At 36.5% G+C, this 27,372-nt stretch overlaps 1 protein-coding gene across 1 annotated transcript in view; it reads left to right on the forward strand.

The window, feature by feature from the left end:
• The window catches only part of PTPRQ (protein tyrosine phosphatase receptor type Q), a gene marked incomplete at its 3' end in the record, with an annotated part of 172,944 nt that overhangs the window by 132,904 nt on the left and 12,668 nt on the right, over positions 1 to 27,372 (forward strand). Inside the window, exons 34-39 of the mRNA XM_080935336.1 lie at positions 4,985 to 5,084; positions 7,957 to 8,085; positions 17,425 to 17,451; positions 18,114 to 18,195; positions 21,642 to 21,732; positions 25,933 to 26,009. Of these exons, the coding sequence (XP_080791462.1) occupies positions 4,985 to 5,084; positions 7,957 to 8,085; positions 17,425 to 17,451; positions 18,114 to 18,195; positions 21,642 to 21,732; positions 25,933 to 26,009 (506 nt within the window). The remainder of the gene's footprint in view (positions 1 to 4,984; positions 5,085 to 7,956; positions 8,086 to 17,424; positions 17,452 to 18,113; positions 18,196 to 21,641; positions 21,733 to 25,932; positions 26,010 to 27,372) is intronic.

Genomic DNA, 27,372 nt, shown 5'->3' on the forward strand with positions numbered 1-27,372 from the left:
TTCAGAGTGAGCATCATCCAGAACACAACAATCTCAAGGTACTTTTCAACATTGACTTTCGCTTTATTCCCTCTACTTACAACAAAGAGAGAGCGCTGTAAGCACAAATTTCAGAGACACATACTGATTTTCGTCTATTGGAGACATGACAGCTACCACCAAATCCTCCAGATACTAATGCCTACAAGCCCTCTAGAGGAAGGAAGCCTACAGCATGTGAATGATGTAGAATGAAAGATTAAGGTCAGGCTGCCATAAAGACCTCAGAAGAAGGGACCAGCAAGACATAGGCTGGACATAGCAAACAGAGAGCCAATGGGCTGTTGGTAACCAAGGAGGGTCCCATGTTCGTATTAACTAATTTCTCAACATTCAGTGTAATATTCTTGTATCAGTGATGTAAGCAAGGACAGCCTTTTTTGGGCTCTCACTTAGACTGACCTTATAGGAATTTCCTCCTGGTCTGCAATTTTGTTTTTTCTTTATTGACTCTTTCCCTGTAATGTTTAAATGGCAATTAAAACAGTGACAGATGAAAGAGAATATCAGCAGAGGCCACGGAATTAAAAAAAAATACTCTTGGCAAAAGGGCACTGCAAAGAAGATAAAGTGAAAGGACTAGAGGTGGAAACAATATTGAAGGCTGCAGCAATGAGAAAAGGCCCACAGATGGATCGCATCACTGTGTGACTATGGGTCAAGCTTGGAGGAGGCATGTCCTTGCAATAATACCTTTGTGTAACCAGATGACGTCAAAGGGAGGCTGAGTCATTTTCTGTCTCAGTGGTGCCATGTGTCAGGACAGGTGGCATTATTACAGCATACTAGTGGAACCCAGCACTGTTGACAAGCCTATGAACTCAATCCTAGACTTCAGTGGATGGATCATACATAGTTCCATCAAGGTTATCCATTCCTGGCCACATAGCTATTCATTCAGTAGTATTTGCATACCATTGGCAACAGGCAGTGAACTGAATAACTTCACCAACTGAAGTTTCAGTGTTTGATTTACCAAGACTGTGCTTTGGCAGATCATGCTGGTGGTAGTTGGACCCTTCATGGGTTAGGATATAGAATTTAAAGTAAGGACCAAGATAAAACTCACCTTGTACCCACTAGTGAGAAGTGGTTAAAATTTAGTAAAAACTTACATTAGGTGGATCTTTATGGTTGGTACTACAAAATGGGAAACATGTATATCATTTTAATTATAGTTACTTGTTTTTGTTTTAAGTTTAGATTGAGCACTAGCACCCCTATTTTCATCATGTACATGAGGTTTTTTCAGCTTTTTAAGCCTTCCTAAGGCACAGGAGTTTGTGGACACTGCTTACAGACTATATTTTGCGTGTAAGGTTTAAATGCAGAAGGTTTCTGTAACTTGAAAACCAAACATCCCTGTCTGTACCTTTCAGGGACCTTGTTAAAGCTGTGTAAGATGAGATGCCACACTGCACAGCAAATGTGGTCGCTGATGGTTTTCTTTTGTCATAACACTTCTGATTTAATTACTGTGCAAAGAATTTCCCCCGTGTATTCAGGCTGAGATAGAGGGAAAGGGATGGAGGTGTGTGTGTGTGTGAGAGAGAGAGAGAGAGGGGGGGGGAGGGGGAGGGAGGAGAGGGGGGAGGGAGGAGAGAGAGAAAAGGGGGGAGGGAGGAGAGAGGAAAGCAGGGAAGGAGAGGGAAAGGGAGAGAGACAGGGAGAGATGGGGAGGGATAGAGAGGGGGAAAGAGAGAGAAAGAGAAGGAGAGGGAGAAGAGGAAAGGCAGAGAGAATAAGTGTTACTATGCCATCTGCAACCCTGATCCCATCTTCCAAGGTAGTAAAGAAACAAAGAGGATATTTATTTACTTAGTATGACAGTATTAATATGGGGTGACCTGTACAAACCTCTGTACCATCAGACAGAAATATTTAAGATGCTTTTAGTGTGTGCTGAATTCAGGTAACCTCAAGATAGCTGTGGAAATAAATGCCTAAAGTATTTAATTTCTAAAAATCTCATTTCTACAATGACAATACTAATACTCACTTTATAAATCAATTGGGAGATTAGTTTAGATTAGGGGATGAGTGTACAAATGTGAAATGATTACTAACAAAGACACCTGCCACTGTCACACAAATTCAAAACTGGAAGTAGCTTTAAAAATAAACCCCTGTGTCCACTGTTAATTCTGTAGCGTGCGTTTCTGCAGGTAATACTAACCCATGAGCAGAAACCTGGCGCAGTGGGTTTTACTCAGCAAAGGCATGGCAGGATCAGCTTTCAGATCCAGGCAGCATGACTCTGGCCGGTGTCCTGTTAACCACTGTACTTTACTATCGGAAAAAATCACTATGTTCTGAAGCTGCTTCCAATTTCATTGTGGCCAGATGCCTCTGCTTGTGGCCCTGGGCCATTTTCTCTTCTCAATGTCTCAAGTTATTTCTAGCTTTTCTCTCTTCTTACCATCTTGTCTTGAGTTTTAAGGTTAACATTTTTTTAATAAGCATGTGTTGAAGGTACGTTTTGTTTTGTTGAGTTTTGAACAAAGGTTTGAAAATGGCTTTTAATTAAAAAAAAAAAAACAACAAATGAATTGCCTTTTTCTCATACCCTAGTAAGCAATTTTTATCTCCTTTCAAAACTTTGTCAATCTGACTGGAGGAAAATGTTCTTGTAGAGCATTTCAAGGCATGTTTATTTTGAGATGAAATGCTTGTCCATTAGTTCAGTACCTATTCTGAGCTTTACAAGAACGCTTTACAAGAACGCCCCTGTATATACATGGCATATGTACTCATGTGTATGTAATAATCGAGAGTACTGAATCATGCTAATTAATGCAAGCATCATCTCACATCCCTATCATGTGTTCCTCCTAGCAAACTATATTTCTAAAGTATTAACATTAATGTTGGCAAGGTAAGTGTGCATATGATAGCATACTGTCCTAGCCTGGCTGCCGGAGTGTGACCCACAACTCATACTCAAAGGAAAGGGCCAAATACTAGACGTTTTCTTTCTACTTCCACTAGCTTCTCTTCATATAGTCATATCTACACACACACATGCATGCACACACATACACACATATGTATACACACACATACACATGCATACATACACACATACACACACACAGACACACACCCCAAGATACTTTAAAAACGATAACATAATAAAATAAACTTTCCGCTAATTCCTCATGTTGTTTTCTAATATTCCAAAAGACTGTAGTTTAATAACAGAAAATGCATATATTAACACTAAGGCCTTAGAAAGAATGAGGAGACCTTAATGGGGAGACAAGCTTTGTAGAGTGAGATTAATATCTCTCACTTAACTCAAAGTTCTCATTTTACAATGTGGGATCCTGTTCTGAATTTAAGCGCTAATAGTTCCAATCAGAAAGTAATAGGAAAAAATTAGAGCTTTTTATTATACCTTTCTAAATTACAGCTCTGAAATACGCAAACAAGACAATGGAATTAGCAGATGACACGTCTAGTGGCTTGTGTGTATTCTGAGGAACATCATGTCATAGCATGTTGTATGAGAGAGCTTGGAGGAATGACCTCACTCGTGCGTAGCAGTGAATCAGAAAGTGTACCCAAAACTCACAGTACATTGTGTGCTCTCCTGAGGTCACTTTTGTAATTCATGCGCTCACTGGATTACATGCTGTTTATTAATATATGATATGTCATTTCCTCACTTGGACAAGTGCTTTGAAATGCTAACCTATGCTAACCTAGTCTGAAATTTTATGTCAAGGTCTAGGAAAAATGAGTCTGAAGGCTGTGTCTCACCATCCCCTGATCAGCAATACCCCTTATTCATCTTCTAGCTTTCTTTGGCAAGAATATTAGGTGGAGCATGTTAAAATTTCATCAAACAACACACCAGGAGTTTAGTAAATAAGATAGTGTGATTAATATCAATGAGATACTTTTTCTCCTAAGATCCTTTAGAAACCCTCTTGCCTCCTTAAAACACAGTATTCCCTCAGCTATACTATATAGATTAATAGCCACAGAAATGTGACAGCATTTACAATCGCCAATCTAGCAAAAAATGCAAAGCTTTAATCTTTGCCTATATTTCAGACATTGAACTGAAACAATTTATAGCAAAATTACAAGTTTCATGAGTTTAAATTTCTCCAGATTCATTACGTGTGACCTTTTCTATATGAGTTAGACAAATGTATTTATTTTATAACAATTCATTCAGATATGGTTGATAATCCCTTGCAAGGAATGAGATGACCAGAGGCTATAGAAAAAATTCAATGGCTTAATCCCATTCCAAAAACACTTAGAACTTAATTTGTTCTTTAAACATTATTTCTTCTTGTCTCACATTGAAATGATCACATGTATAAGAGATTGTGGTTTCATTTAGTAAAGATCAACTATATATATATATATATATATATATATATATATATATATATATATATATATATATATATAATGTGTTTATAATATATAATATATTAAAAATAATACCAATAGGAAATAAACTAAAAATGGGGGGACTCAAAGTGTGACTCTAAGATTTCTATTTGACCAGCACAACTAGAATAATAGAGTTCTCTTCAACTGAGAGTAGGATTTAGTTGAAAAGAGAAAATATCACATTTTGGACAAACTTATTTTGAAATGATACCCATAACTACAAATAAAAATAATATCTAGCAGGTGATTACATAGGAACGGCTGAAGCTTATTAGGAAAAAATTAAGTTCCTATCATATAAATGAAAATTTAAGCCATGAGACTGAATGAAACCACAGAGGTATAAAGTTTATATAGCGAAAAAAATTAAGGGCTTAAATCCCAAATTAAGAGGAAAAAGAAGAAGGAAAAGAGGAACTTAACTTGTTCTGCTGGTACACTTAAGTGACATGTCAAGAAATAGTGAATGTGGTTTGAGACTCAAGACGGAATTCCAGGGTCATGTTGGTGATTGTGTTTCCATCTTTCTCAGGTGAAGGACTTTCAGAAAGAACTGTGGAGATCATACTGTCAGTCACTTTGTGTATCCTCTCAATAATTCTCCTTGGAACAGCTATTTTTGCATTCGCAAGGTAAGATGTGCCCCAGAATGCTCCGTGGGCTTTATCTCTATCATAGGCCAATCAAGAAACAGCAACACCACAGTTACTTTAATGGGAAACACTTACATTTTCTTTTTCTTCAATTTATAAAACACCCCAACCTACCTGGAATACATACTGTGATATTTTACACTGTGTGTGTGTGTGTGTGTGTGTGTGTGTGTGTGTGTGTGTGTGTGTATTCTGATATATTCTGATAGAAAAGTTTTGATATAAATGCTGAATAGAATGAGAATAAGGAAGAACTTAAATGAATCAGAGCCCAGGGTGCAGCCAAGTAACCAGTCTCATTACACAAGGCAGAGGGGACATCAAGGGAATTTAGAGCCAAGGAGATCTCCCAGCGTTGTCATGGGATGCCTATTACAAGCATGTCCAACTGCTCAGCGTCAAGAGAAGCATGACACAGAGAAAGCAGCTGTTTACACTCATCCTCATTGGACGGTGGGAGGTAACAACTGCTCGTAGATATCTTATTTACATAGGATGGTTTGGGCAAACTGGGGTTTTGTGGAACTTTTGGCTAAGGAGATTGGCAGAGAGGCAGTAAGAATTCCTCAGGTGGGTGGCTAGGCTCTGACATGTAATATTAGAGTGTCAGTAGCAGCCAGATCTATGGGAGCATAGCTTTAATCTGAGTGCTTGGGAGGCAGAAGCAGTTGGATCTTTATGAGTTTGAGGCCTACCTGATCTACAGAGTGAGTGCTAGCTCAGCCAGAGTTCCAACATGAAACCCTGTCTCTAGATAGATAGGTAGGTCGGTGGGTAGATAGATAGGCAGGTAGGAAGGTTAGTAGGTAGGTAGATAGGAAGGTAGAAGTACCAGAGCCCAGGAAGATAGCAACTCCCTGATGTCACTTTACTATAGTGTTTTTAAGGACAAAGCTTAGCATTAAGATAGATGACAAAGAAGAAATAAAATCAAGGCCCATTCAGTTATCACAGAAGATAAATGAAGGTGTGTTTGCAATTTAGAAACAACATAATCTTACTCAGACTCACTGTAAATATATATATATATATATATATATATATATATATATGTGTGTGTGTGTGTGTGTATTTATAAATATATATATATAAATGTATGTAGGTATATATACATATATTTATAATGATATATATTTGTAATATTTATAGTGTTATAAATACATATATATGTACATGTATACATATAGTAAACATGTGTACTATATACATTTAAACCTCTGAGTATGTTTAATTTGTTTCTATCAGTTACATAAGTCCTAAAGATTGTACGGAAGATATAATTGTTACATTAAGGATGTCACTTTCTAGAGGTCTGGCATTTTTACATGGTGTTTCTTTCCAGTGGCATGCTGGTACATGTTTTCTGACGTGTGTTTTCCATTCTCTCTCCCAATACCCTAAAAAGAGAGGTTCATCAGATAAATTGCTAAAATAAAAGGATTATTATTCATGAAGATACCCAGCCCACTAATTTGCTAACTGCCTCTGAGGCAGCCCCTATAGTTTGGATGCCATGCACCATGTTTTTTATCTCGAGTCTCTTAAGTCAGCCTTTGAATGTATGATTTGAAAGTCTCTCTTAGAAGATTTTTTTCTCCGTAACACATACTGTTTTCAGATTCTTCCAGAAAATAGCAAGAGATAGTCATTATTCTAGACAGTTAAAAAGAATTATGTTTTAGTAAGAGTTTTGGTACTTAATCAGAATGACCTCAGTTGGGAAGCAATAGCCTCTCAACAGGAAAATGCAAGATTATTATATGATATGTGGGTCCTAACAATAAGAAAAAGTCCTCATGTTCCTTGTATGGAATGAAAAGGCTCTCCTTATTCAGTACAGCCTCTCAGTCAGTATCTTTTTCCAGCCAAAGGGAATCTGTTCTCCTGTGAATATAAAGCCTTATGACTTCTGACCCTCTCTTTTGGTTCAGTCCATCTGTGTGTGTTCCCTCCCCTCCTGGCTGCAGAGCACCTAAGTCTAAGTGGGCTTGTCCTCTGAATGCTTATAATTGTGATGCCTTAAAATGTGCTATCAATGAGTCAAGGACTGAGTGCCTTGTGAGTTTAGTTTTAACAATTTTCTGTGCTTTTTATACATTTGGGACATACTCAATTGTATAGTATCTTTGAGCCTGGGGTCACGTTTTATGTTCTCAGAATCATCAATGTTTATCATAGATAACACATGTAAAGTGTTAATGATTGACCCATATCTAAGATCTTGTTATATGTCATACTATCCATTGGAAAATTGAGTAGATAGAGATCTTAAATTTAAAAGTCACTGGGCCAAATACAGTAGCTCATTCCATTAATTCATATTTCCAAAAGCAGAGACAGAAGAATTTCTATGAATTCAAGACCAGCAAAGTTTAAATAGAGAGTTCCAGACCAGCCAGAACTATAAAAAGAGCTGTCTGAAAAAAATGTGGTTTATCATTATTATTATTATTATTTAGGTGTTCAGGGTTGACTTAACCAATTTTGAACATAACCCTGAATTTTCTGATTATAAAATAGAGATAATATTTTATACCTCGCATTTCCTTAAAATTAAATGAGACAATTTAAAAAACCAATTTCCATGTTTGATACATGTAAAGTGTTCTATAATAAGAAACAGTGACACATTGATTTTTAATATTGATATTCATTTCCCTCAGCAATTTCCATTTCCTTTTCCTTTTGTGATAAAACGAGGGAGCAGCTAAATGGAGGAGGGGCAGGTCACATCCACGGAGAGAAGTATTTGTCTAAATGGCTTTACTTTAAGAAACAAAAGAAAAACACCACCTTCGTCTACCATGCTTCTCTGATCATGTGTGCACTGATTGTACTGCCCTCGTTTCAGGATTAGACAGAAGCAGAAGGAAGGAGGTACATACTCTCCTCGGGATGCAGAGATTATTGACACTAAATTCAAGCTGGATCAGCTCATCACAGTGGCTGACTTGGAACTGAAGGACGAGAGATTAACGCGGTGAGCACACTCCTCCTGGGCAGCAGAGGTTCAGAGGGCCTGGAGCCATGACCCTCTTCTGACCTATGCTTGTTGGAAGTGTTTGTGGGGCTCCAGTTTACACAGGTCACAGAGATCTTCTTTCAAAGGGTAACCTCCGTCTTCTACACACTTCTCGCTGCCTGCACAGACTCGCTTAATCTTCCTAACATTATGGGTTCAGTATGAACCGAGCTCGGACTTTGATACTCAAACAAGACTCCTTTTTTTTTCCCCCTGAGGTGAATTATTTTTCACTCATTAAACCTTTAACGTTTTGTTTCATAATCCTCATAAAATACATTTCTAAATATGGATTTTTCTGAAAATGTCCACAAATAGTTACAGGAAGTCTAATTCAATTATACTTCTAAAAGTTTGATGATGTTTTTACCACTTGTGAGAGTTATTGGTCACAGTTCCTTATTTCAGCCTAACATTACATAAACGTCAAAACTGTATGTGGGATTTACATTTCTGGACCTATTTAGACTTTAGAAACTATGCAAAATAAGAGCCTGTTACCTTAAGAAAGAGAACTGTCAATGTGTGTGCTGAATAAGTGACATTGTATCAAAGTACTTAACTTTTTAGGTACTTTAAAAACAATGTCCATGCATTTTAAATAGCATCTACACCATTCACAGTATGAGGGTATTTTTAAGACTTGTTTAATATAATTCCCCAAATTCTTAATAAAAGCTGTCATTGTTGTTGTTGTAAGGCGCTGGCAAAACCCTGTTGACATTTTAACAGTTGTAATTATTTTATAAGATGGCATTAAAATCTGGAGCATCAAATGTAATTTGTGGTTAGTGCCCATCAAAGTTGCCCTTTATTTAATAGATCTGCTCTGTAAGCCTTATTGTTCTCCTGTCTAGAAGATGTGCTACCTAAGGAGGTTCTCCGAAACCCAAGGAAATGAAAGTTACTCAATATTGCTACACTTTAAGGACATTTGCTTCATGAGATTACCTCTTAAAGTTTAGATATTGATTGTTTATATTCAAATGCAATCTCCTTTCATTCACAAAGGATGAAACGTTGGAAGCTTATATGTAGCATTTTATAATACTTAGTATACAGTTGGGGTTTATTGTTTGTTTCGCATAAGCAAAATCTATAGCAATAGATTCCCAACACAGCCTCCATAATAAACTCTATCATTGAAACACTACGGCATCAACACCCCAGATCACCTCCTGCTCCTCTGGGGCTCATGTTCTATAGTATAAATGTCTTCTCTTCTTCTATGGACCACCTGAACTTCAGTGGTTGGCTCTTCCTTTCTGAATTCTTTTCTCAATCCCTGTGTCTCTTCCACAGGGCCAAGCCAGCCATACTCTTTCTGAAGGTTTATGAGGGAATTACCAATATCTCAGGGAGGTCAGTTTGAGCTGCTGGGAAAATGTAGTGTCATTCTGCCACCCTGGTGTGAATTACAGGAACTTCACAACAATTCTTTATGACCATTTTTTTTCTTTCAATTTGTTTTGAAGCACCTTTATTGAGCTCCCAAAAGTCCTCAGTAAGCAGGTCTTTAGAAGTTCATATACTGAATTAGAATAAAAATTGTTAACCATAGAGAAAACATTATTGAGGTCACTTTACTGATATGGACCTCTGTGCTGAATTTGTTTTCTTAACTGGTGTTTTAATATCATAACCATTTTCTACTTCTTAACATTCAACACAGCCAGAAGACTGGGGTTCTCCTTTTGACCTTTTATTCTGTAATGACTGTCTTGCCAACTACAGAGAGGCTTTGAGTCATAAAATATGGTCCAAGTCTCGGCCAGATCTTTACTAAGTAGAATTTATAATTCAAGGGTAGCCATCTTTGGCTGTGGTTCTTTATTGATTTCATAGTATTTTATATACATATCATATTATCCATTAAAACCTATAAGAGCAAAACAATATTTGAGAAATATTTTATTTCTGCATCACAGAAAATTATTGTTCTAACAGTAATGAAATTGAAAGTATTTTCATTCTTTTCACTTTCCCGTTTGTGTGTAAAGTCTAGAGTTTATATTATAAAATCTTCCCATGTGATACAGCTTAACTTCTGAAGTTACCTTCTTCCTCTTCCTCTGTACTCTTTTTCCCATCCCTGGAGTTGATCCTTATCCATCCTGAAACAATACAAAATAAGGGGTATACATACCAATGGCACATAATAAATATGATTGGCTGGATTTGGTTAAAAAAATCATTAAAGTATTTTTTCTGTTAATAAAGTCACAAATATATGAATCCAGAATAGGAAAAAATAATATCTGAAAAATATGAGTATATTAGACACATTTGGATGGGGGCTGGTCATCAGTGAAATGCTAAACACCTTCATGGTCTTTGATGTGCTTCATGATCTGAATACTTTCCAAGTCAGAAATTAAAGTTTAATTCTGGAAACGAAAAGTCAAATGACTGGCTTTTCTCCCTTAAGTTGCTGGGTACCTTTCCCCATGTTTGAGGATCTGTAGGAAGGATCTCAGTTTCCTAGAAACTTGCCTGGTTCACATACGTTTTTTACCCAGGTGTGGTACATCCTCCCAAACTGCCAGAATTCTGTGTCACATTAATGTGCGCTTACAACTATCATCAATGCTCTGTCACTTCCCCTATCCAAAGGAGAAAACAATAAGTATCTGCTGGGTGTTGTGGTGCAAGCCTTTGTTTAATCCTAGAACCAAGGAGGCAAGGGCAGACAGATTTAACTGGAAGCTAATTTGGTCTACATAGTGCGTTCCAGGTGAGCCAGACCTATATAGAGAGACATTGTTTTCTAATAAAACAAACCATAACTGGCACAAGAAACTAAATAAAAAAATAGTTTTCCTGTTAGTTACTATCACTGCTTGACAGACTCTGATCACTCACTTTATTTCTATTCTAAATTTAAGATCTCAGCATAAAGAGTGTCAAGAATATATCTGAGTCCATAATGCAACACCTTGCAACTGGAATGAACTGGAATGAAATGTATTGCTCCCATAGTGACAAATAAAATCAATGTGGTATTGTGTGCTAAATGAATAATGGGTCTTTACTTCTAGGTACTCTTCGTTTTTCTTTAGACGCAAGGAGATTTTTGTCATCCAGTAAGTTGTGTGGTAATGCCGAGTTCTGCTGTGATTATTTTAATTTTGCCAGGTGGCGTGCTGTATATTTTTAAAAGAAATATGTGGTATTGAGCATTTTGCTGCTAAATATGCCATTCTTTCCAAGGTCAACACGAACATATTTGATTCTTTTGTTGTGTTTCATGACTGCATGCTGTTGCTATAGTCATATCCTCATCCAAATGCACATTGGCCAACAATGTGCATGTCATGAGAATGTGCTGTGTTCTTATTTTAGATAGTTTTAACGGTAAACTGGGTTTACATTTGTTCATAGTGTCTTAGTGTATTCTTGTGTCTCTGTGACACATGAGTAGAACTTTCCACCTGGTGATGAAGATGTCTGCAAGTGGAGATGTCAATCTCTAAGGACCAACCAAGGCAGTGGCTTTTTCTATCCTCTCTTCTCTGACTACAGTTTATGAAACTTTCATTTCTGTCCTGACCAGTAGATAACCAACCACATTCATTTCCAGGAACTCTCCTAATGCTTGGTAATTCTTTTTGTGTCCGAGCACAAGTATAGCAGCATGAAGTTATTAATAATATTATCTATAAAAGCAGAGATCTCCCGTGGTTAAATTAGAGGTCTAGATAGAACAAATACCTAGAGGTGAAGAATTCGGAAGGAATCAGAGGATGTAAAGGCTTTATTTCAAAATCACAACCTATTAAAGAGGCATTAGTTTCCATAAATCATAAGGCAAGGTGGGGCCAGGACACCTATAGTTCTACTTGGCAATATATAATATACACAGTGATTAAAGTAGAAGAGGGGAGGCCTTTTCAATTCTAGGCACTCTTGAAATTTTGGAATCACAACTAACCTTGTTTTATTTTAGCTTTAGGGAGCAAGTTAACATGATTAAACTAGAAATTTTATGAAATATTATATTTACAGTGACTTGCCCTAATGGTCTAACATTTGTAAGTGTAACTCTTAGGCCAATGATTTCATTGACCACACATAAAATAGCCATTTCCAACCAGCATTAAAAGCTGACGTTTGAGAACTGTAGATTTGTGGTGTATTCATTGCACTCATCTTAAAATAGAGTAGTTTTATTAGTTTCCCCTTCATGCAATTGGTACCTCAAGGGTTCCCCCAGAATGGAAGAAGACTAATGCTTGCCCTTGAAAGAGCTGAACTTCCAGATTTTCAGTGAATCCATTTTCACACAACTCCTTCACTTCCCTATAGAACACCGGCAGATCTGATCTACACATGACTCCTACAGTGCTCCCTAAAGTCTCACAGAGCACTGCCGTTGCTCACCTTCAACCTTTGAGGATAGCTCAGGCTGGACGATTTCCTGTACAGCCTGTGAGGCCTCCTGCCTTCTCTCTAGTACATCTGCACAGAGGGCTCCCGCCCACCTCCCCACACAGCTGTCCACAGTTCTCCTAACTACCCTCAGCTTCTGTCTAGTTGCTCTTGAGATAAATAATCTGTGCCCGTAGTTAGTGAAATAAAACATCTGTCAAGAATTTCTTTTCAAATGTGCTAATGTGGAGAGGCCTTGTAATAAGGAAAATGTGATGCCTACCACACAGGGAGTTTTACCCTCCTCTGTCTAATGGCTCTGTGAATGCAGCTTTCCTATCTCTTCTAGAAGCCTAAACAAGAGACAGCAACCAGGCATTGATTGCTCCCCGATCGAGGCTGTGGTCCCCTTCCATGGGATGCTAGAGCAACAGCGATGCTTAGGATATTTTTAATTTACATTGAGACCCACAGAACAATTACTGATCGATTTGATGAAAGAGTGAAGGGGGATTAGGAAGAGCACTTGGAGTACTGTTTTAAAGCCCCAAACAGATGAGCAACATTAGCCTAGGTAGAAATTAAGTAATATCTAAACGTAGGACTGGTGTTTCTTTGGACAAGTGAAAGAATTTAATCAAAGAGGCAGATAAAACCCTGAAATTAACTAGAGATTGTGAAATCCATAAAGTAGAAACTCATTTTAAAACAAACAAACTTAAAGCGTTCATAAGAACTTGGTATTTCCCAAACCTTAGAAAATTTAATTTATGTATTTTCCAGTAGAGATTATTCAGATTCATTGTTTGAATAGCTAGGGCATGTTCTGTTGTACAATCACTATATTACATCAAAGCAATATTTTTTTAAATTTTTAACCATGCTCAGAAGCTTAAGGGAAAAAAAAATCAAAGTTTCTCAACTTGCCCTGTACCGCTGGTAATGCTGATTTGAGCTGTTTCTCCACTCCCGTTGTGTACTTATCTCTGTGAAGACTATATGTTGATGCCCTGTAGATTTCAGCTAATTGGTCTTGAGGGACAGCCTAGTCCCTGACAATACGATCTTTCATCACCACTGCCAACATAAATAAATGGTCCCTCTCTGGGTCTGTAGAGTAATCTGAGCAGAATTTAAGTTTTTGATAGACTTTCAAGAAATGAGCTCAGCTGTGAAATAATACTCTTTCTACCCAAAGACATTGGATTTAAGAAAGACAGAATCCATGTAATGAAAAGATTTATGTAATAAACCTATTTAGCCCTTTATATTGAAAAATGGCCAGTAGTAATCTTATAAAAAGCAGGCCAATTCCAAACTCAATTTATCCACTAAGCAACTGAATATAAGTTGGCAGTAACTATCCCTGTCAGAAGACAATATGTGTACTGTCCCAATGTAAAATATGAGTTCAACAATTTTTAAGGTTTTAAAATGTATAGATAATGTATAATTTGAGCATTCTAAAGACTATACAACCACTCTTCTTTCTTTGCTAACCATGCATTTTCCAAAATAATATTTTTTTAGTAAAAGCAAATGTTCAGAATCTTTACAATAAAGAATATTTTTATGTTGGGTGCAAGTGGCACCTAAAATGGAAATATAACCACACAGCGCCCAAGAGTGACTTGGTTCTGGAGTGAGCAGTATACACTGAACCAGGAGAAGAAACTGGGTCTCTATAGGAGATAGCTGGGCTACACATTCTAAAATATCTTCGCTAGCTCAGTTGTTTATATGAAGATTTCAAAGTTTTAATTTATATATAATTATGACCTTTGTGTAGACTAAAAGATACCTAAAATATTAAAATTCTAAAAGCCTGGTTTCTTATGTTACATTAGGATAATTGTGAGAAAAAAAAATGACCAAAAGTTTATTGAGGTTAGAGAAAGTGAGTGATAGAAAAAAAAATAAAGCCAAACCAGCGTCTAACATCCATGCCCCCTTCCTTCTACTTGTGGAGATATAGAAGGAAACTAGCCATCCTCCTGCCTCAACTGTGACAGGTGTGTACCACCATAGCTGGGAAGTTACTTTTCTTTCCACTTGAGAAGGTAAACACAATTTTGTTGCTCCATTTCTAAATTTCTATGAGTCTGGCAGTTGCTAGCTTTTAATGTTTGGAGGCATAATTTAAAAAAAAAAAAAAGATAGGGGCTTTATTTAGAAATAACTATTTGTTATTGGTAAATCTAATAACTACACTTATTTCAAGTGTTGGTTTATGACCTCCAAGAAATTCAGTTTCCTAAGAACTGAGTGAGAAATTCCATTCAACCCCAGTATCATCCATGATAACTAGGGCCTTCGAGCTTGCTCTGAATGTGGCTAAAGTCTCTCGTATTTTATCTCTAATATTGGAATCATTGCTATTGTTATAAATCAGGCTCTGATGGTTATAAAGGAAGATGAGTGTCAGTTCTGTCTGGGCTGTGGAGCATGCATGAACGTAAATGCATCCACACTTAGTTCATGAACTGAAATTACTAGAGCACACAGCACAAGGTTATCTGCTCTTAAATCTCAGATTGCACAGAAAGAAGACACTGTTTCCAAGTCTGTGCCCTTAACCGAGGTCTATATGGAGTTAACCATAGACTAGGATATTAAGAAACAAGTAGAATTTACGTGTGTCTAAAATGTGTAGAGTTAAGATAAAGCATGCTTTGAAAGACTGCAAGGAGCAGAGAAAGTGTCTGTGAGGAGGACCTGTGGTCACGGTGAAAAACACCAAAACATTATGAAAACTACTCACTCAGTGGTGGTGGAACACAGCTTTAATCTTAGCACTGGGGAGGCTAAGTTCTGAGTTCAATGGGAGCCTAGTCTACAGGGTGAGTTCCAGGACAGCCAGGGCTAGACAGAGAAACTCTGTCTCAAAAAATCAAAAAGAAAGAGGAGGAGGAAGAAGAAGAAAAGAAAAAGACACTGCTCAAAAAAGCATAGCTGATAATGGAGCAATATTTAAGGTCAGTAAGAATATCATTTTTATAAATATCTATCCAATTTAATAGTTAGATGGTTGGCATTTAAGATTAGAATCTACAGAAAAATATTTCATGCAAAAAGTCTAAAATTAGAGCAAATTTCTAAGTTTTTTGCTGAGAAAAAAATGGCTTTGGAAAATATTATTATTTTTTACTTATAAGTTGTAAGTGAAGGATGGAGTTTATTAATGAAAGGACAAGCCTGTGAAAAACATTACAACTGTTTGGTCAGAGCTTGCTTATATGTTTTCTGATTGTTCATATCTCTAATGGATTCTGCAAGCATGCCCTTAAGGCCTTGTTCATGAGTTCCTAAAAAGAAAACGTAGCATCCCTCTCAGAATTCAATTATCCGAGAGAAATACATTTCTCTAGTACAGCCTTAGTAATCCTGGATCTTCCTGTAAAGAATCTGTCATTGACACTCATGTCAAGATTCCCATTTTCATGTAGTAGCAGGGAAACAATTGTCTCAAACACAAAGATGCTGGCCATTCCTCAAGTGTGGGTAGTCAAGATTTCCCTAGCCTAACACATTTTTCTTTCATAATGTTTTAAAGAACAGGGCAGCATGGAAGATTTTTGCCAGCCATAATCTAGGGGGTGTAGGTGGCCTGAGCCATGGCTGTCACTGTCTTTTTTCTTGCTGGTCTTACTGCGCCTGTCTCTATTACATATGTTACAATGACTCTGACCTCCGGTGCCTCCCATTTCCAGATCTTCTGTTTCACATCCCCCAAACCAAAGCTTTTCTGACTTAACAACCCACTCAGCCACTTCTGGATCCATGAAGTTATGGTAAGAAGCTCTCTTTTGCCTTCTTGAGATCACTTCAGGCTGATGTAGTAAGTGCTTCAATTTACCCAGCAAGCCTATGCTGTGTTTACCTAGCCTTGTCTCTACCGCATCTGATGCTAGAACAATGTTAGGATGCTCTATCTAATTCTACACCCTGAGAAAGTAGGATATTTCCTCTTTGATACACCCACCACTGACTTCGAAATCTACTGTCTAGCTTCATAATACCTGCTACCTCATCCCCACAAGTTCCATTAAATTTTTTTTGCCTTAAAACACACAAAAAATATTTTTTCTGGTTCAAGTTTTCTCCGTTGGACATGCATCTTTATGATCATTTTCAAAGCATTCATCATGTCTTGATTTTTCTTCAATCTAATGATCTTGTTTCATGCATCCATGGTTTCAAAAGTACATATTCCAGGAAATAGTTTTACTTGAAGGTTACTGTAAATAATTTGTAATATTATCAAAAATGTAAAACCTTGAAAAGACCCCCTCATGCATTTTGTTTGTGTATATATTTCTGCCTTTTGTGATTTTTGCTGTGCAAATTTGTTGTGCATGATATGTTTTGACAGGAAACATATCTCTAAGTGTGTGGTGTACTATCTATTTATGTTAAAATAGTTCATGTTTTAGCGTATAATGTTGTCAGTGATGTAAATGTACACAAAGTGTACATATCACAAAAAATGTACATAAAGTAGTTAAAATGAATGTGGTTTGGTGTGGCTGTATTTTAATTCAAATTCAGTGATGAAACAAAACTCGGGCAATATAATGTCATTTTGAACAACTTCCATTTCTCATTGCACAATCTTTATAATTAAAGAAAATATTCCTTGATCTGTATTAACTCTTTATTCTATGCAATATATTTAAAGATAGCCTGCTTTTTAATGCAGTGTCTTAAATTATAATGTTACCTTTATAACTGGGAAGAGAAGTTCAAATATTCTTAATTAATAAAATTTCTTTTATTAAAAAATGAACTTCGCAAATGCCTGCTAGTTGAAACAACAATATACTTATACATTGTTGATTTTGCCATAATTTTCTGATTTTAATCTAGAACTCTTTCAGAATGAGTTATCCACTCCCACTCAAAATACATCTAACGTGATCTCTGTTGCAGGTTACTTAGTTATAGAAAATCTATCAGGTAAGTTTGTGGACTTTTTTCTTTTTGTTTGAGTATCAGCTTTAGATTCCCTGACTCAGTGACTCTTAATGTGTATGTGACTCTCTGTAGGTTTGTTGGAAAGACCTTTAAGCTGGATATAAATCATAAAAGCATGACTAATTACATGGTAACTGGAGAAATGCTTTCTCTCTCTCTGGGGTGAAGCCTGCATGTCTGTATTTTAGCTTGGGAAGTAATATGGGGATATTTAAACTCCTTGGGGCTTAAAAGCCATATCATTATGAGAATGAGGTCACTGCAATATTTTACATCTTCTAAAACCTTGTAATGTGTAACATTCTTCTGTATGACAAAGAAGTATTAATGTGCTTTCAGGAGTCAATGATAACTTCATGCACTCACATTTACTTGAAAACTTTTGTTCATTAGAATGCTAAATCTTTTCTTTAAAGTCATGAAAAAAAAAAAGTTGAAAGAATTCTCTATGGTGAACATGAAGAACATGAAGTTAAAGAGGGAGGCCTCTTTTGTAAACAGGACAGGGTAACTTTAAAAGACAGTGTGGTGGGGGTTTTGCAGTTGCTCCAGTTTTAACCATGCAGTCAGTGCCCAAGCCTTCTTTAAGAGAAAGAACACAAGCTAACATGGTTCCATTTAATGCCTTTTTTCTTAACTTGGAGGCCAATAAGCAAGAAGTCCTTCCTGCAACATGTTGAAGAGCTTTGCACAAACAACAACCTAAAGTTTCAAGAGGAATTTTCGGTATGTTGCCAGCAGTTGTCACAACATTGTGAGACCTCCAGTAGTTTCCTGTGTCACATTTCACGTCCATCTTGAGCATGCAAGGCCATGAAGGATTCTGGCCTTGATAATCAATACCCAATTACCAGGTTGATTGTTTAGATAGTAATGTTACCCTGGGTGGCCTTGGCTGCAACCTGATCGGAGTATTCACCTACTGTGTTAGGAGAAGGTGATCTTCTTCAGGCCTCCCTGAAATTGCAGACTGGCCAGGGGCTCATCCACTGTGATGGAGGTACAAAGCCACTGTGATGGAGTCATTCATTTGCATTTGTTTATGAGCTTTATATCCTGTGTGTTGTAAATGCAGGTTTATATTTAAGTCATCCTGTTACGTTTAGGCACCTGATGATTCCATGCATGTTCATTGACTGCTGGATATCATGAATGCTAGTGTGCATTCATGGTATAAAATGATCAGGGACCAGAATTTGACCTATGCAGACACTTCAAATGTTACTATTACTTCTGGTCCTATCACAGTGCAGATAAGTAATATCTACATACAGTAACATCTGTTTCTAAGTTATTATGGAACAAATGCTTGATCCCACATGGAGGTATGTAAAACTAAGAAGTCACTGTTTAAATTTGCCCGTTAGCAATTTCATGATTTTTCTTTTGATATAGCTCATTAATTATTTGTGTATAGCATATCACTAAAATTGAAACTATGCATAGACATAAAATTTAGATCTGCAATCAGTTTTGAGGCTCCTCTGTACCTTATTGAGATAACATGTCTATTTTATATTGTGAAAGCAAAGTATATTTTATATTTTTCCCAGAAGTCTATTTCTACTGTTTTTCTTCATTTTCTTAGTGTGTGAAATCCTGAAACGAAGGATCACACAATTGGCTTAAATGATTCAGAATTATAAGATTTCAGTTTCTCAGGGAGTAATAAGGAGAACTGTGAAAAGATGAATGGATGTCCTGCTGTTAGTTGGTTATGCTCCTTAAGTGATGCGGAACCAGACTTCACAAAGCCAAGGCAACCATGAAGTTCCTTAGCTTTTACAGAGGGAGAAATTTCAAGTTTTCACCAAGAAAAGTGTGATTTTTCTAGTAGAGGATCAAACATAGTCAAGTTATTTATGCCCAAGTAGGTGGAAAGTTGGATTAGAAAATATATTTTCATGCATAAAGAAAATTTCTAGCTTAACTTTTTGGGAGGCCATGTTGCTCTTTTGTAAAAAACAAACAAAGAAAGAAACAAACAAAAAACAACCCAAATCATTCTCATCCTAATACTTCATTAAACTGTTAATCAAAATCATCTTATTATAATAAACATATTGCATAAAGTTGACTAATCTTTTAGAACATGTTTTATTTTCTTATCTTTTAGTTATTTGTGAAGGTTTATAATGTGGCAAACCGTGCTTGATACATCGGTAGTCATCAATTTAGCATTTACAAGCTAAATGACTTTAGACAAATCACCTAATCTCTCTGCACTTTAATGTCTTCATTTGTGAAAAGATACTATCTGCCTCACCGAACTGAGAATACTAAAATTACTGCATACAGAATGGGTGAAAAGTGTTCGGCACAAACATCAGTTACCATGTTGATAATCTCTGCCATATATAAAGTCAGATTCGAGTAAGAGTTGGCTCAGTGAGACATGTTTTAAAGAGGACAACTGTTCCATGATTGAGATATGCATGAAGATTCGGGGATCAACGCTAAATGCTTATTAAGAAAGACTAATGAAAATTGTGATGTCTAAGGTGAACAGTACCATGAGCCGAATTATAATGAGAAGATAAAGGAGAAATATCCCAGGGAGAGAGAATACATGAAAAGCGTGGGGAGGCCAAGCAATCGGCTCACTTTGTTCCCATGAGAAGACATCAAACAGGAGCAGAAAGAGCTATGTAGAGAAGCTCACTAAGACTCTATGTCCTAATCAGAATAAGACCACCCAGTATTATGATGCTTTTCCAATTAGCAGCCTGGTAACTTAGTGTTGTTTATCAAAGCCAGAGTCTCTTGAAACTATACATAGGAAATTGTATGTGGAATAGTAGTTCCAAACTGTATCATTTTCAAGTCAATTTCAAACATGTCTTTCTTCACCTACCCTTTTTCTGTGCTTCTAAGATTTTGACACAAGGAAGTTATTTGTGGGTCTCTTAACGTTGTTATCGTTTTATGAGCCTTGTCTTATCCTACTTTGCCAATCATATAGAAAGTAACTGTTCAGGCTCTTTTGTATTGTTAGAAGAATAGAGAAAGGAGAATTCTTGAATAAAAACAATTTATAATTACATTAAACTGGAAAAACACGGTTTCATTTCTTTATAAAACCTGAAATAGTCTCATAAATGGCTATCATCAGCGCCCCACCCAAAAATCAACACAAGTTCTCACACCAGCCTCCTTAAAGATGCTGGCTTGAGAAAGAACAAGACAGAAGGCAGCATTTTCTCTCAAATGTGAAAAGTAGATCTCCCTGGCTCTTCATCTGTGTCTGATCATTCCAAATCTCACCTTTGCATTCCATTATCAATTTAACAAGGCCAACTGAGTGCAGTAATGACCTTTGACATTGTCTTAAACTGACCAGGGTTGTCAATTAATAGGCATGAAATCACACTGTCTGGGGAGAAAAAACAAAAAATAAATCACTCAACTCCCTTCTTCCCTTTAAGGGGTATTAACATATTAAAGAACAGTTGTGTGCTCCTGATAAAGCCATGGGTTGCATGTGGCACCTTAGTGTTCTCCTGAGTTCAATGAAATGTTCTCCAGGGAAAGTCATAGTCTAGCTGATCAAAATCATTCAGGATAGTGATGGTTACATTTATGGTAAATCTTTGCTCTTCCTTTGACCTTGTTCATGTATCTATGAAAGAAGTTTTAACTAAAACTTAAAAAAAAACATGGCCTGTGATATTATCATTGCATAGTATGCCCAGTATAAGGCTCAAGATTCAGTGCCCAGTACCAAAGACAACAAAATTAAAAATGAACTAAAAACACACTTATGGCTGAAATGATAGCTCAATAGACTATCCCTGCAAGCATCAAAACCTGAATTGGATATCTAGAACTTATATAAGAAGCTGCCCATGACCGCAGGTGTTTATAATCGCAGCCTTCGGAAGGTGGGCAGAGGTAGGTCCCTGAGACTAGCAGGCCAGACTAGCCTCAGTCTTGGCAAGCTGAGTCCTATGAAATGAGTTCATTATTCACAAAATTTTAATAAAATAAAATTGGCCTATAACACCTGAAAAATAACCCCCCAAGGTTGTCCCCTCTCCTTAAACATGTCGATGCGTATACATGTATGAGCACGAACATATACACACTAGAAGGGTTCAGATAAGGAATTGTGTTTTAATGGTCAGAATTTCATATTTATCGCTGTTAAACATTGCAATGCTTTTTTTCCACAGGAATTACCAAAATTTCTTCAAGATCTCTCCTCAACCGATGCTGATCTACCTTGGAACAGAGCAAAAAATCGCTTTCCGAACATAAAGCCATGTATGTGCAGTTCTCATTTATAGCTTGACTATGAAGTATTTAGAAATGGTCACCATCTTAATGGTTTGCACTTATTTATTGTTTTCCTACACAGTAATTGAAATACAGTAAAGCACTTCATTAATGGTGGCTTTCAAGTTGGATCACATTCGCTTTGTTCTTAATTACGAAACTTAATTTATGTTGTTTTCAGATTGTTCACCCAAGTTTCACATATGCAGGTGCAAGAAACTGTAGATCAACCTGCTTTTTAGCTTTGTAATCTAACCCTTTTAACATCTTTCTATAGACATGTCTCAAACAGAAGGGAAATTAACACTTAGCTTTGTATATTAGCTTGCCTTAAGAGAATAGTAGTCATATGGGACATAAAAATGTCTTGCAAAATACTAGTTGGTGATCAGGGTCAATATCTGTTACCTGGAATTATTTTCTGCAGAGAGGCAGAGGCGCACCTTGCTAGAGGACAATGCCACTTTTCAATTCAATTAAACCAACAGTGTTACTGTTTTCAATATTAATGATAGAGGATGATTTGATATCCCTGTATTACTGATATGTCTGCTGTGGTCTTTCAATGAATGTCCCTTGGTTGACAAAATTCTAACCCAATGCATTTTTTTATTAAGAAATTGAGAATTTTGATGCTCTGAAACTTTGTTCCAATATACACTGGGACACAGGGTGATGTAGCTGTGTAATCTTAAGTAACTGGGAGGCTGAAGCATGAGCACCGAATGTTTAAGAACAGCCTTCCAGCCTTCTCCACCTAAGGAACTCGAGATAGATGTGAGCAACTTAGTCGGACCCTGCCTTGATTTCTAAAATGGTTTTTACAAAGATCTGGGAACTATAGTTCATTGATAGAAAGTTTCCAAACATGCGTAAGTCTAGTGCTTCAAGAAACAAACAAACATATTGAGGAAATTCCTACAGGTCTTGAAAATGCTAATTTAGAGGAGACTATAATAGCATAAATAATTGAAATAGGAAGAAGCAGAACATAGGCTGATTCTAGAGGCTCAATTATTCACAAAGTCAGCCAACCAGATTTACAGGATTGTGGTATCAGAGGTTATGATCCACACAACCTTGCAGTGCCCAGGAAGTAGAACAGAAAGAAGAACAAATAGCATTAACCCCTGCAGATTTTTTCTGCAACAAAATAAATCATAAGGAATGACGTCAGCAGCAAGATGAGAAAACCATGGGGCGACAAATACAGGAATATGGCTGATAGTCTCTAAATGTCTGAAGTCGCAACCTTTCTCAGCATGCTTTTCATTCTAACTTTAAAAAAAAATTAGCTTGAGTTGAACAGACTTTAAGTGGGAATGCCCATGTTGGTAGCTGTATTTTCACCACATTTCTTCTAGACTGCTTGCAACCTACTTATCGAAGTAGCATTCATTGTGAATAAATATTATATTCTTATCAAAAGGTCGCTACCATGAGTTCATTAACATTTAGTTCTAGTTGCTTTATTCAGCTGGGAATGGTTTGCAATGTGTTGACCTGTGGAAAGTAAAGCCAAATAAGTCTAACTAATCTCAAAGATGTTTTGAGCTTAAAGTATGAAGATTTCACTTCTTTAGTTCTGTTGTTTCGTACATTTGGAAGGAGATCTTGGTTAATTATCCCCATTGTGACTGAAAGAAAATTCAGTCCATATCCATATTTCTTTTACAATGAGAGGAAACAAGAGCGGTTGATGGTACTAAAACAATAAAACTTCCTGGGATGTAATTCTGTTTAGTGGCTGTCTCTCTTTGTGACAACCAACAAACCATTTGTCAGTCTGTTCCTCTTAAGGTCATCAAAAGATAACAGGTAAAATAGTCACTTAAATCACCTTACCCAGTACTAGAACAGACAAAGTGTTCAGCTCTCATGGTGTATAATCAATAGATGAATTCCTCCTATATGCTGATAACTTTATGAGTGGATAAGACCGAGATACCTCCTGGGGCACTGGACTCTGAAGACAGAAGTCCTCCATCCCTCACGAGAGTTAGACATTCATTTGTAATATCATGGCCATATCTGTAGGAAGGACAGCATATTTTCACACACAAGCCCACACAGAGACAGTTACATAAACAGTAGACAGGCAAACAAGATTTTTGTGGGTATATGTTACCATTGGGCTTTCACACAAAACACAAAACTGGAAAACTGCATCTCTCTTTGCAGTGAATGAATATATTTCAATAAAGTCCAGACTTTGGTGCTGTTTTTCCGCTGAGTAACACCAGAAAGAGAATTTCAAATATCACAGTGCCTTTTGGAAGATATTAGTTTACAGGGCTTTGGCACACTAGAATTAGCAGCAAATACTTGCAGACGTGATTTCCAAATCTCTGTCTGACAGGACACCATGACCTTAATATCCAAATACCATGAGAAAAAGGTTAGCATGCTATTAACTCAGTCCATTATAAACAATCATATCAAGTGAGCAGCAGCCCTTCCTGAAGCACAAGGCTACCTACAGTGTCATTAGGAAAATCATAAAAAGCTCAGTCTCACTGACAGGCAAATAATTTTCAGAAATTTGTTTAAACATTAGGAATCTCTAAATTGAAATGCATTGGTCATAACATCTCAAAATGTAACTAAAACATTTTAAATAATTAATATTAGTATCTACTGGTATATGCTTTAACTTGGAGAAGATGAGAAAAATACAAAATATTTCCAGTAAACACATTTCTTCAAGGACGTTGAAGAAAATAAATATCATAAAAGCAGAGTGCAATTGAGGCCAGCAACAACCAGAGAAGATAACTGGTTCACTCAAGACTAAAATTTCACACCCAATCCTCTTCTTAGTTTTTCTCCATGAAGACAACAGAGCCTTACTTCTTTTCTTATCCAAATGCTCATAACCCAGAGCCTGGCAAAGACAAAGCATGTGCAGCCCAGCCCAACCTCTGAACGTCAGTCAAAGACATTTTGAAATTCCCATGTTTAAAGTTATCAGTAGAGTTTACAGGCATAAATTTAACTTGGTAGAAATCCCCAAGAAAATTTCTGGTACTCTTTTTGAAAAGCATCACTGGGTACAGAAAAACTAATTAATGATGATATTTCTTTAAAGAAAAATCACTAAAAATGTTATATGAAAGAAAGAAAAGGCAAACAATGGGAGAGAATAAATGGTTTAAAATTAGACCTAAATATATAGATAACTTAGCATATGATATATTTTAAATCAAAGAAAAGCAAATAGAATATTGTTAAATGTGACTATTATGTTCCACATAATAATAAATAATAAAATGTAAACCTACACTTTACTTCCTAAAAACAAGAAATCTGAGTATAAGAAACAGCAAAATACTAAAATGTAAATTAAAAAAATCCATTCGAGTTTCAAGAGAGTTTATATATGAACTTGTACAAAATATGACTATTAGTGTAATGAACACTGGAAGTAAATAACGTGTAATCTAGATGCCCTAATTTTGGAAAACAATCAAACATTGATTATAATACAATAAATGCTTAATGGACTATTACTTCCTTGACAATTGGTAACCTAAGAACATTTTACTATATAAGACAAAAATCTGCTTATAGCCGGAGCATACAGTTTTTAAAGGGAAAGTATGAAGAGATTGTATCTTTAAGGATATGAGAGGTGTCCCTGTGGATTTGGGATTTTATTTCTTGCTATACATTGTACAAATGCAGTTTTACAGCTTTGTCATCAGCTTTATTAGTTGTTCAGCAATATATTAATAATAATAATAATAATAATAATAATAATAATAATAATAATAATAATAATAATAATAACAACAACAACAAAGTGGGATCAGTTTGAGCCATAAGTAAATAGTTATGATATATTAAAAATAATGTTTGTCCTCTTAAGAACACAAATGAAACATATTTATGAGTGTGTAGAAAAGTTAAGTAAATAAAAATAAATTTCAGAGTAGAGAATGTGGCACAACATTCATAGTTGATTTTATAATAATGCGTGTAGGAATTTTATGAGTCTATCCAAGATCTTATTAATTGATATTTTGTGTATTAAAATTACTGGGATATGAGGGAATGATTTTTAAATGTCACACTTATATATGGTTTGGGATTATTAGGCTGTGAGCTTTTATATTCCTTTCATAGTATAAAGGTTTTGGGAATTTGAAAACTCCAGCTGTGATTTCTTATGTGTGTTTATTTTCTCAGACAATAACAACAGAGTGAAGCTGACGGCTGATGTAAGCATCCCGGGATCCGATTACATTAACGCCAGCTATGTGTCTGTGAGTTACTATTTTCATAGATGATATGTTTAGATAGAGGACGAACACTAAAAGTTTCTGATCTTTAAGGTAGCAGATTCATTAAAACACTATGGGATGGAAAATGATGTTTTCTGAATAGTAACCTGATACACACATTATTTCAGAGATGTGCATATATGTGCATTCAGACAAAGGGTTTACATACAGAAAACAAATACATATTTTAAGAAAAGATGGTTTAAGCAATCTTTTGCTTGACTAGGAAGCCTAGTTTGTTGTAACATATGTTCTGTTACAATAAGGTGATGTTAAAATATATGAAATCCTGTAAAAAAAAAATTCCTGTGACTTACATAGTAAGCAGGAAAAGGTGGAGGAACTTCATGTGAAAGCAGCTATTATGTGTATTGTGGAAGTGTATTGCATTGCTAATACTTGTCAGAAAAGCATCCTTTAGTGGACATACCACTAAAAATATGTAGCAATGATACTATGATATTTTTCACTTCTGGACCTCAAAACTTGGGCTTCCATTATCTCAGAAAACATGTGACACTTTGGGTTGTTGTTGTTTTTTTTTTTTTTTTTTTTTTTACACTTTCTTTTTTTATTGGATATTTTATTTATTTAAATTTCAAATGTTATCCCCTTTCCAGTTTCCCCTCCAGAAATCCCCTCTCCTGTCCCCCTCCTCCCGCTTCTATAAGGGTGCTCCCCCACCAACGCACCCACTCCCACCTCCCTGCTCTGGCATTCCCCTACACTGAGGCAATGAACCTTCACAGGACCAGGGGCCTCTCCTCCCATTGATACCTGCCTGACAAGGCCATCCTCTGCTACATAGGTGGCTAGAGCCATGTGTACTCTTTGGATGGTGGTTTAGTCCCTGGGAGCTCTGAGAGTCCCTGGTTAGTTGATGTAGTTGTTCTTCCTATGGGGGAGAGTTGATGAAGCATCCTGAAGAGCAAGAGACAGAGGCCAGAGTAGCCTTAATGTCATTTCTTTGAATCTGGGAGCCAAGGGAAGAAAACTGTAGGTAGTAAAGTAATTTGTCTGTCTGAAGAAAAGCAGCCTCCAGGAAAGGAAAAGGGAAGGGCAGGTGACATTTAGAAGTGACTTAAAACCAGGCTTTTTCACTGGACTCCTGCGACAGACAGTACATAACCCGGGTTCCTCTGTCCTGAGCCAGACTGGGGAACTGTGTTTTCTTTTCCAGGATTTAGTGACAGACCATAACATTTTGATAAAGGTATACTGTGAGAAAGGAAGGAGATGAGAGACTGCAGCCTCACAGGCAGCCCCTTGTACCCATATATCTAGAAACAGTTCAGTGGGACCAACAGTAAGATGAGATTTTTATGGACAGTAGGAAGGATCTGCT

Source organism: Micromys minutus (genome assembly GCF_963924665.1).
Source record: "Micromys minutus genome assembly, chromosome: 22".
Taxonomy (NCBI): domain Eukaryota; kingdom Metazoa; phylum Chordata; class Mammalia; order Rodentia; family Muridae; genus Micromys; species Micromys minutus.